General features: G+C 34.2%; 1 protein-coding gene across 1 annotated transcript in view; it reads right to left on the bottom strand.

The window, feature by feature from the left end:
- LOC139972960 (uncharacterized) overlaps window positions 1–12010 on the bottom strand; it is a 16181-nt gene extending 4171 nt beyond the window's left edge. Inside the window, exons 1-7 of the mRNA XM_071979276.1 lie at window positions 11930–12010; window positions 5827–5857; window positions 4709–4881; window positions 4062–4326; window positions 3451–3662; window positions 2122–2430; window positions 1594–1855 (exon numbers count right to left, since the gene is read on the bottom strand). Of these exons, the coding sequence (XP_071835377.1) occupies window positions 1594–1855; window positions 2122–2430; window positions 3451–3662; window positions 4062–4326; window positions 4709–4881; window positions 5827–5857; window positions 11930–11995 (1318 nt within the window). The 5' untranslated portion in view covers window positions 11996–12010. The remainder of the gene's footprint in view (window positions 1–1593; window positions 1856–2121; window positions 2431–3450; window positions 3663–4061; window positions 4327–4708; window positions 4882–5826; window positions 5858–11929) is intronic.
- Window positions 12011–12567: the final 557 nt, after the last annotated feature.

Genomic DNA, 12567 nt, shown 5'->3' with positions numbered 1-12567 from the left:
CCTTATTCAACCCATTGCTTATTTTGTTCCTGTACCAAATATGCTAACTTAGGCTCTCTTCGAACCTGGACAAGGAGGGTGGGAGGGGGGGGGGTGAATGTGTGATGTAGCTTCATATATCATTAAAGTTAGGAAAACAAGGGTATCATTGAAAGATCTAGTCCTGAGTAATCTAACATGTTATTATTACATACAAAGTAATAATTGCATTTTGTTGAAAAAGCCATCTCCCCATCAAATAAAAATCAACTGGTGGCATAATGCTTTTTGTCAGTATTATGGTTGTAATATAATATCTGCCCGGCTCCAAGTTCCCTGTTCTACTGTATACAAGGTATACAGGGTGTTATTGCCATCGATTGTTCAATTCCTTACCCTATATCTATAGCACTTTGTAATCTTTGCATCTTTCAACCTGAGCTTAAACGTTGGACTATAAACGTAGATTGAAATTTACACTGTAAACAAATCATGAAATAAATTCGTTTACATGAAGAATAGAACCAATATTGTATAAGGTAAATTGACTATCGATGTAGTAGCTAATATTTTGGGTGTTAACAAGTAACCAAACGTCGATGTATTACATTCATGAAAATCTTGAATGATATTGATTATCGGAATGTTATTATTATTAGTTATTTGTTCTTATCGACATGTGCCATCTAGTGTCGTACGTATAACATCTTCGAACTGACTGATTGCATCGATTAAAATGTCTCGAATCTATAGACGAATATTTAAAAATACAACATTTCTGATTCCTCTGTTTCAATGTTCTATGAATGATAAACCCTAGAGTATTTATATAAAACATGATTATATTAACATAGCGCCTCAACGTTTGCACATATGATATTCATCGAACATACATACCACTTGAAGTCTCACTATACAGTAACGAGAAGGCACATGTGACATGCTTCCAAGTACTACTAACATAGTATTTTCCCCTTTGTAAGTTTGAAGTGTTGCGAGTTTCGTAGACAACAGCGCGCGGTAAGGCAACAGACATTAACGTTAAATTTCAGAATACTCGTTTAGGTTGGGATGATAGAGATGTCGAGATTTAATTTGTCTAAGTCAGAAATAGATAGAGCTTGGCTACTATTAAAATATCTACTGTAATAGTTTTATATGTTGCGTATGGCGGTCACTCCTATCACGTTAGGTGCCTGTTACGTATAAACACGACAAAAAGACCTGTGTTGCCAGTGAACAGCGAATCTTATCGTCTGCTTCTTATGTCTGTACACATTGTATACAGTCCTGAAAACCTACGTGAGTTCCAGCTGTAGTTCAATCGTTTGAAAGAAAATAGCAATGTTTGAAATTGAAAATTGCTGTGAACATTGAACTCGTTTATCAATTAGCCAGGAATGCGGTAGCTATGAGATCAAGATATTATTTGTGGTAGAATACACATTCAAGGAGAACGACAATAATTAATTGCTATAGGGGATCACGTCACATAATCCTCCTTGGTTGGCATGCTTTTCTTGTTTGCTTTTTTCTGGTCTTCGCGCTTCTCCTAATCGACGTGATCGTTCCAGATTTATATATGCGTCAATGATTAGAACATCAGTTACTCACCTGCATTTCCACTGTGTGATTTAACTGATAGTCGATACTTGTCTGCCTCGTTATTAATACTAAAAGTCGAATAGACGGCGTGAAACGATGATGAAGCGGAATCCCTCAGATCAATACGAAGCTGATACGTTTTCTGGTTGGTCATAGAGTGGATATATTTATTACCTAGCCAGTGGTCTTGATTCTTATGACCGAAACCGTCCTTGTAGTCCGACCAACCACGATAAAAGTCAGCGGAGGCACTCGATCGTCGCTGGATAACCTATGAAATGAAGAATAAAAAAATAATCCAACTATATAATCTACTACGCCTTAAGGGCATGACATCAAAATCCAACAAAATAGTAAACAAAGATATGTATATTGTAAAAGTAAGTTAGTTTGGAAGAGTATTCTGTTTCTTGATTTTTCTTTTACCTAAATGGTCAAGTTCATCTCCACGAGATCTGCAGTGCATTATTTTTAGGAAATTAAAGTATAATGTGAGGAAGCTAAAAATATAAATCCTTAATTGTTTACGTAACTCACCGTCCAACCTCCTCCGTTACTTTCCATCTCACAATAAACCTGAATGCCGCTTGGCCAACCATCAGGGTAAATGGTGTAAACTCCATCACTGAGTGTACCGGAAACATAAAGCTCGTAGCAATCTTTTGGGAGCACGCTTGTGCACGTCACTCCGTCCCCTTCGTAGTTTGGATTGCAGTAACATTTACGGACACCGTTCCTCTCATCACAGGTTGCATGATCACTACACTGGTAACTCTCATCTTCAAGCCGGTTGTTCCTACAAGTTGATTTTTGTGTACATCTTGAATTGATGTAAAAGTGGCCCTCCTAATTTAAGATATTCACCGAAAAGTGAAACAACAACTAATAAATAAATTATGAATTTGCTGTTGTCACAGGGAAATGTACAGTATTTCAAAGGTGGGTGGCCGAAAAAAAAATTCCCCTCGAATGATCAAGTATGGGTATGAACCTTTATGACAGTTTTATGAAGTATTTGAAGTCAACTCCGAAGTAAGAGGCGAAGGGATCCTCCATAAAAAAAGTAGCCGCAAATATTGCATTCAACGGCATATCGTGACTGTACTTTAGGCATACAAATAGTTTTAACCACAACACTGTGAAAAAAGGTATCCATGAATTTTGTGCCAGGCTTATAAGTGTATGCACACCCGTAGGAGTGGTCTCGTGAATCCCGATTAAACGTAATACATCCCGCGACTGACAGTTTTGACTGAATTGGCGACAAAAACATGGGTCAATGGCCCTTGCCCAACCACGATGTGCATTCCATTCGGTCATCTGTAAATTTAATGTGATTATTGACAAGTATAAATAGTAAAGGTTTCCTTCTAATTATATTTACAATGATTCAGAACAAAGCATGATAAATATGACCTGAAAGAACCGTACTGACCCCTAATACACTTCCTATGTCAGCAACGAAGCAGTTGTGGGTGCACGTCACTCCGTCCCTTGGGTAGTTTTGATTGCAGTAACATTTACGGGCATCTTGGTAAGGATATGGATCTTTATGAAAGTTTTGTAAAGTATTTGAAGCCAACTCCGATGTAGGAGGCCGCGGGATTCGCCATGAAAAGGTAGCTGCAAATATTGCATTAAAACGGCCTATTGCGACTATACATTAGGCCTACAATTAGTTCTAACCACAAAACAATGGTTAGTTGTATCCATGCATTTTTGTGTAAGGTTTATAAGGGAATGGACATCCGTAGGAGTAGTATTGTGCTCCCTGACTAAATGTAAGTAAAATATTTGCTCCTTATTATATGCAAAAAAAATCATGAAAAGCAAAGCACTTAAATGCCATGAAAGAAACGTACTGACCCCTAAGACACTTCCTTTTTCAGCAACGAAACAGTTACATTGATTCAGAGGGATGCATTGTTCTTGATGTCTCAGATATTCACCGACGCAAACACATTGCTCTGTTTCTGTGCGAGAGGTAGCCGAGATGCAAGTATCAGGGTCGTCACAAGTCCTCTCACATGTCTCATTGCTAAATATCTCATTAGCTGGACACCATTCAGGGATTGTTTCTAGAGAACAGTAAAGAAGAAATGTATATAATTGTTACCTGATACAGTCAGGACAAATATGACATGTTGCATAGAATAGTTTGTTGTCATTACTTAAATACGTGGTTGTCAGAATGTTAAAGGAAATAAACATACATTCAAAAGCTGCTCAAATAATTTTTAGAACATTTTAAATCGGTATTGGCCGTTCCTTAGTCACGTGAAAGTTAATATTTATTCAATTTAACGAGATAAAACACCATCATTTGTTGTGCAATTAGTCTGAAACCAGGTAATCATGGCTTGTTTCTGTTTCAGTGTTCTCTCGGTGTAAGTATACTGCTTTCTGACAACAATAAATGATCACGATTTTTATGATTTTTTGGCTTTATATTTAATAATAATGTAAAAGACACTTACCATCTGATCTTTCGAATGTTCCTAAACTAGATATATAATAATCCCCCCATTCATCTGAGATACGAAACTCGTCGTATGTTACATAGTAAGTTTCTCCAGCAACGTTTCCAAAGTCCATTCGCAGTTGGTATCGCTTTTGATTTGTTAAGACGGCAATTTTCTCATTTCCGATCCAAAACTCACTCCCTAGAAAGCCAAAGCCATTTCTGAAGTCTTTCCAACTTCTACCAAAATTTACAGAATCCGATCTTCGTCGCTGTAATACCTTCAAAGAATATCAAAGAAGTTAAGCGTTAACTAGGACGTTATTGGAATATTATTATTTGTTTCCTACTGCAATGCGATTTGTTGCTAACAACTATTACACAGAAATTGTAACTTATATTTCTAACTTCAGTTTGTAGTTTGGGCTAGATGTTTACAGTTTCCTTGGAAGAAAAACTGCACCGTACCTAAGTACAATCTGGTACTTAAATTCCACAATATTAAAATAATTGATTCAAACTTTCGTTTCGAAAAAATATCGACATTCTATTTGAAATAACGATTTTGTATTACATCGCTATGTATTGCTGTAATGCAAGTTGAAGTAAATTTGTACAAAACTATTTAAAGTTGAAAAGGAGACATCAAGTAATCAGCCATACCGTCCATCCACCAGTATCAACATCATTATCACAGTAAGCCTCAAACGGTTCCGGATGGCCATCTGGTTTAATAAGATATACCCCAGATGTATTGTTGGTAGAGGAACATGCGTTCGATACTTCTTTGCAATCTCTCGGATACGCAGGTTGTTGAAAAACAAAGTATGAAGAACCTGGATGGAAAGTAAAACAAAGTATACATTTATTGCGACTGAAAAATCATTTCAGCTAACAAAAATATCGACTTAAATGCTTTATCTCAATTGCCTCTCTTCACCCAGGGCTTAAATGGGTACATGTGAGATAACTTGTCATTGTGCGCATTATATAACTGTAGCCGTCTGGATGGATTGTCTCTGAGACAGGTATCATTGACCAGGGGTAATATAACGTCTGTAAAGCGCTTTGAAACCTGGTATGATAAGAGATGATTCCATTTTGATTTACAATTTTTACATATGAATGTTACAGACCACTTGCAAACAAAATCCGATGATGCATGTTATACATGAATCGAATAATTTTATTTTTATGATAAGATTTTTGAGCCAATTGTAAGAGAACTGGTTTCTTTACTAAGGGAGTTGAGGCAAGACATCAGTTTCAATATCAACTATTACTCAACTATCATATAGTCGAAGATATCACGACTAACATTAAATGAGGTAATCGTTATTGTATAATTCTCAGATGTTACTGTTTTGAAGCAATATCTCTGATAAGTTTTCAGCCTGCAAAGGAAATTCAAAGACCAAGTAACTTGAATTTCTTTTTCACCAAGCTTCCGTAGTTGTCGATCATATCCAAGTAAGATCAAAAGACTCACGAAATCAGGCAAATCCGATTTATTTAACGTACCATAGAAAACCGATGTAGCACGTAGGATATGAAAAGATCGAAAGGAAACTACTCCGAGGAAATCAACCTCGAAAAAGATATTTGGAAATGGTGACACGATTGAAAAACATAGCGTCAAGAGCGACCATTAAAACGCTAACATTTCCAGCCACTCAAGTTGTCCAACTGAGGTGTAAAAGTTTATAATACATAAGTGATATTACTTACAGAGGTTAGTTCTTATTATAAGATAAATCATATCATAAAGATAATACACTTACCTGAAGATCTTCCCTCGGGACTGACGATTATCTGTGTAACAAAATACATTTACTGAATTCATTACAAGACATACAGAGTATTGCAGTCAACACTAAGCAGGATCAGAATAAATTATATGTTAATAAAAAACAATTCGAGGGAAAGAAAACACTTTTCGCAAACTGGTCCAGAATATGTTAGTCTAAGATTAAGTCGATTTATACTTTGATAAAGTCTCCGGATAACCACTTACATTTTTTTTTCTTTTGTCTATATTCCATATCTGATTCACAGGTCAATGATCACTTACAGAGTTCAACTTTCTTCCAGGAAACATTAGATTACTGGCATTTTTCCGGTTGTACAGCTACTCTGGCACATGATACTTAAGTTCACGTAAAGAACAAAGGCAATAGCTGGCTGCTTCCTTAAACAGCTTTGTTGCTTAATGCAGACAGATGTTCTTTGTCCAAGTTATATTTTGATATTAGAACATTTCAGACATGATTTGTAACGCATTTGTGTTTAACAGTCTTTAACATATAGGGATCATTTACATCGTCCCAGCTATTCTTGTTGGACTAATATTACCGTGTCTTGATACTTACCGTGCACAATGAAACTCTGGGTTTTGAAAGGTGTAATTTTACTTGTAAGGTAAGTTCATGGCCGGTGATTTGTGTATCTTACGAACTAACAATCGTAGCAGCGCTGCAGAAGCTAAAATAAGCTTCTATTTGAAATCATTGTTTCTAGTGCTGTGCCGATATCGCCAATATCGGACCTGGCCGATATTCGATATTTCAATCTCAATATCGGCCCCATACCGATACCTATAATTTTTAAACAGACATAATGAATGTCTAATCGCACTTTAAGTCATACTTTATACATAAAGTATCAGAATTATAATCGACTATCGTAAAATATGATATTGCACAACTCACAAACAGTAACCACTCGATAATTCCGTTGTGCCTATTCTATTACACTAGCCCTAAACTCTTTTTAACTGAATGATCATAGTCCCCAACAAGATGAAAACTGTGTGCTAGCATTTTGTTCTTGGAAAAACACAACTCCATTCTTCCTGTTACTTCTGTTGAACCATTCGTTACTCTGTTTGACCCACTACGCTAAAATCTTAAGCTGCAAGTCCTATACAAAATGTCGTCACATAGAGCCACAAATTTCTTAGCAAAATATGACATCGAGTTATGAATAAAACTGACTTCATGAAGAAAAGACATAACCACAATATTTTTCTTTATTTTTTTTAAACTTCCGTAAAAATTATATCCTAACACTTGCCGGCTATACTGACAACTAAGCCTAGCCAAAATTAGAAGTGCCTCGTCTTTGAATTATTCGTTAACCAACCAGAAATAAATTGTGATACACAAACGTGATCCTCAAAATACAAAATATTTTCAACAGTCACTTATGTTCTAACAAAATGAATCCATGCACTCCTTGCAGCTTTTTAAAGAAACAATTTTTGGAATGATTCAGTAGGCTGTGTCTACGTGTTATAAATGTTATTCTCAGCTGAGGACTCAGAAGCACTGTGCAAGTTAGTGTGGTAAGCTACTACTGTAGTTATATACATTTAGTCACATACACTGGTGAAATTTACTATAAAAGCGCTACAAAGACATCTATGTACGTAACGTTAAGTGGCCTGACTGGTCGAAGTCATGATAGAAGAACGTTGTGGCACCGCGAATGTAAGACAATCTTAGTAACGCTACCTCAACAAATCTACGTTGTACAGTTAGACGAATAGACGTTTAGCATTAAAATTGTATCTTTTATAACATGATGATCATGATTATGATAAAAATTGCAAGAGATAAAGAATGTCGACAGAAGGACAAAGGAAAAATAGGAAGAAACGAGGAATTTAAACTTTTTTTTCTTCAGTTCAAGTCATTCATGACCGAAATTCCATAATGTGATATTGCTCTGCCATAGAGGATAAGAATTGAACAAATACTCGGCTTTAAATTTTTAAAAGTATGAAAGATCGGAGGAGCTTAACAAACACATGTTATCTTGTTTGTTAATTCCGAACAATAATGACATTGACATGTTAGAACAGCCGAGCATATGCCGTTCAAATTTTATGAAATGACGATGTTATCTGTCAAGACAAAAACACATTGTATATTATTTCCAGTAGTGAAAAAGACAATTCTCTGAATAAACCAGAAAACAAGCTTAAAATGATTTCTCCAACTTTAGGCGTTCTCTGATGTTTTTTATCTCCATCAAATTTGTGAAAATGCTTCAAAACAATGTTTTTACATGGGTCATCGTTTCAGTAGCTTTGAAATGTCTAACATGCCAAGAGTTACTTTGTGGCACGATTTAGTATCCTTTTAAGAGAATATGGCCCTTGGATACTGAAAATGGTATCACGCTTACCTAAAGTCATAAACAGTTAAAATCTACATTTTATACTTTGCTGCTGCCAACAAAGTCAAGTACACAGTATAATACTATCTCCAAAAAGAGATTGAAGCGGTCAAGACGATTTGTTTGGGAAATAGCCAAAGTTTAATTTCGCCGATACTGTTATGCAGGAAGCACAGAAGGTGTGCGACATTATTGTTGTATCTGTATAAAACAATGTGTTTATTGTCACCGCATGCTGAGTATCACATGCCGTTTGTTCCCTGAATATAATGCTCGTTCGAACGATAGCAACAAAAATATGATATAAAGGAATTTAATATATATTTAAAATAATTAAATATCCTCAAACATATAAAGCGAATTATTACCATACATTGAGTAGTGATAAATGTTAAGATAATACTTTCTAGTTTTTTGCAACGTGTTAGAAAAGAGACCTTTAAATACAGTGTAATGTATATTATGTTGTTTAATTTGTAAAAGGCTGGCATTCATGTTTGTTTTTTCATAGGGAGAGTATCCCTTTGTATTAATTTAAATTTATATTACATGTTACTGTAAAACGACAAACGGAACGTTAAGATTTTTTACTTCAACGACCAGTCACATGGTATCACGAAGGGAGGGTGTGGATCGGATGGGTAGGAGTGATGGAGGACAGCGAAGAGGGATAGTGTGGGTGGGAATTGGTGACTACTCCCATCGCATACATGTTATAGATTGAGTACATTGTCAGTGGTTCCATTATAGGAAATCTGGTCAGTAATTTAAAAGACGACATACATGAGAATATCATGGCGTTGATTTTACATTTAATTAGTTTTAGAAACGTTCTTTACATCTGCACTGAGTTATTCCGCTAGTAATATGGCCTTTAGTGTTTATCGTATGATTGGTTGAAATGTTAGATTTGCCTGTCGCACAATGTCTGGAATACAGCCTAAATTGGAAGCAATAATGTAACAAAACTAATAAAATGGAAGAAAAAATTCAATTCCTCCGTGCAGTTGTCTATATTTGACAAGGCATTTAAACAGTGTTTTTGTCTTATATTTTGTCTGGATTGATTACCCAAAGACTAATGAAACATCTTACTACGATTTTAATTTGAGTATGATTTTATAACGTCTTCTCCATTGGAAAGAGACTTTCAATCCTTTTAATCTTCTAGTTTATTCAATGTACAGATCATGTAATAACAGTATCAATTTTAAACAATGCTCTTACAATAATATTAGTTGTCATTATTATCACTAAACCGCTAATGCTTACTAGACGTCAACGTCGTGGCACATTGTATTATAATAGCGCGACACGTTAATTAAAAATACAGTTAAACAAGTCGCAAACATTCGACAAGCAATGCGATAATTTATAGGTGATTCATTTAATCTCACAAGAATCAAAACAGAAGTAAAAACAGCATAATGTTCATAAAAGTAACTTAAACGAAAAGTTATTTTATTGTTTCTTATATTAATTAATTGCATGCCATGTGAGCATATTTAGGGATGTGCACATTTTCTGTTACTGTTTTAGTTAGCTAACGATATATGAAAAATATCTCAATTAAGTTTGCCATTCAAAGTCAAAATCGTATTTCTTCCTTTAAATTTACCTCTTATCTTGGCATTGTAAAACGACATTAAACTCTGAGTCGGTATCAAGGAGTTACCTTTAGTCAAGTTATATTACTTCTCGAAAAAAATAATCGAGGAAATCAATATTATTTAACTGTCACTTTACAAGGCTTGTGACTGAGTTTTTTCTTTACAAGCGTTATCATTTTAAATAAAATTAATGAACATGTCTTACATTTATTCTGCTCTAATATCCATCATATTTTAAAAGAAAAGAGTGTTGGGATTAAATTCCCTAGGAATATCTAACAATATATAGCCTAACTGAAGGAAATGAGAAACACGAAAAGAGAGCAAACATGAAAGCTAGCCACTTAAATCGCTGGAGAAATTTTCATGATCGCGTATATCATACCATTCTTTTCTTTAAGAAATTTAAAACCACAACCCAGTGCCTGCAAAATAGCATTTGTTATGTTCTAGTCTTTTATCTTTGATTATTCGTTCGGAAATAAATCCGTGTAACCTACATTTTCTATTTTCAGCATTAATTTTGCACATTTCACCCTTTTTAGTTTCCATAAATTAGTTTTAAATTAGATTGACGTGTACACCAGTTGGATTTATTGTTATTCAACTTTGTTTCCTTGAATATGTACATGTACTAGAATCGTGATCTTAATATTATATTTTCAAAATACATTTCAAAGTGCCTTTATTTTTTGTTGCAGACTGTTTGTTTAAACTTTGGCACACATATAACAATATTTTTTAAAGAGATCTCTATGAACATGCGAAGAAAGTAAATATTTAGGTGCTCTTTAGAAACTTAAATCTGAAAAGGTCACGTTTTGATGATAGTTTGCAACGATATAATCAAATGTAAAAATGAGCATTTCTTCAAATTTGATTAATCCTGAACCACCCTTTCAAGTAATAGATATCTAATTTAAAGGATGTACCTTGTCATGATAGTTTTGTTCACTATATTTACCCAACTGTTCACTATTTGAAATGGAAGTTAATTAAGCATCTTTTTGATTGGATTATCATATAGAAATGTTTTGGTTTTGATTAGTTAACGCAGATGTTGCTTTAATGTATATATAAGGATAAACAACAAGGATTGAACAAAGACGAGAAATAAAATGTCTGTTCGGAAATCATATCAAAATAACAGAGCTGAAAAAGGAAGTTGCCTTATGCAGATGAAAATCAAGTTATTCATATGTAGTTTATATCCAAAAATAAAAACAAGGCATTATAACAAATAAAAAAAGATTGAAAACATTTAACGATACACAAAGTACCGAATATCGCTCTGTATAAAGAGGGAATCTCATGATTGGATTTTTGACAAGAAGAAAATTTAACTCATGAATCTAAAAAAAAAAAAAAAAAATTTAGTTTTCAGTTATCGCTGAAATAAATGAATTTCTGCTTTTAGTTATCGTACTCGTAGCCAAAATTTTGGAGTATAAACTTATGAACTAAAATGATCTACAGGTTTATTTAAGCTCACTAATTCATAATATGAATTGGGTGCTGTAACGTGTTGGTACGTATCAGTGAAAGGTGGGGTTGGCTATTGGAGAGAAACCTTGTGAACTGACGTGCTTTAAAATATATGTGGGGAGCGATATTCTCATAAATTTGAAAAGAGATTACTTTTTGCTGGCCATATTACGAAACTTATTTGACTTTAAAAAATTGGTGTGTAACGGAAACACGTTTGAGATGTATGAATTAGCTTTTCTTTTAAGGATTTTATATGTGAGCAAATTTTTAAGAAAACTGAATTTAAGCAAAGAAGAACTGATTAGAGGTAATCTTTTGTTTTTTATTCTAATATATGTGGTTAAATTAAGGACGATTTGTTATTTTTCGAAACACTGCTGTCCTTTCGCGAAGTTAAAATATTTTAATTATGAAGGCCTTCTAACTAAAATTTATCAGGAATTGTTATCGATATTTTCCTCATTTTTCGAAACACTTCACTTTGTCAAATAATTTAATGTCAACAGAGTTAGCTCAATAACACATAGACGCAACTTATTTTTATTTCGAAACAGAAGATATTCAATAGAGTAATATATAAAGTATATTGAATAAAAGAAACACTTACCATTTCTGTTCCAAACGAGCTCCAAATCGTCAAAACAGTCAAAAAAACGTTGAAACACTTCTCCATGATTTCGAGTTTGTATAAATGACATGCAAAGATATATTCGATGAAGTGCAAGATGGCAAATGACACAGGGTATCTATTTAGAGGTGACCAACACCCTATTGAAATGACCGTAGTAGTATGGATGTCCATTAATGCCATCATTTTATTTGAAATATGATTTGTCGAACAGCTTATACAAATGTGCTGCACATTTATAGTATTATTGGCTTGTGTGTAAAGAAGACTATTCGACATGCGCAATCCAACTTATCATTTTGTACAGCTATTTATATCTTGAACTTTCAGTCAATAGTGCAGTAAGCTTCAGTTGCATCATGATGACTTGTCCTTGTTCCGATCATAACACCTACTGTATACGTATTGACTATCGTGCCTCTAGTTCCAATGACAGCAACGGTATTGCAATTCAATACATGTAAATGTATTTGGTTTTTAAAACGAACATCAGTTATGATGATCACTTTTAATCTATGATACATTTAGTGTGGTTCATGTTAAAGGTTCTGTAGTCGTGTGCAAAACGACGACAATGCTACTAAGCTGATGAAATTAATAGGAATGTTGATTTACTT

This window comes from Apostichopus japonicus, chromosome 9, assembly GCF_037975245.1.
Source record: "Apostichopus japonicus isolate 1M-3 chromosome 9, ASM3797524v1, whole genome shotgun sequence".
NCBI lineage: Eukaryota > Metazoa > Echinodermata > Holothuroidea > Aspidochirotida > Stichopodidae > Apostichopus > Apostichopus japonicus.
This window is presented reverse-complemented; position numbering and strand designations above follow the sequence as displayed.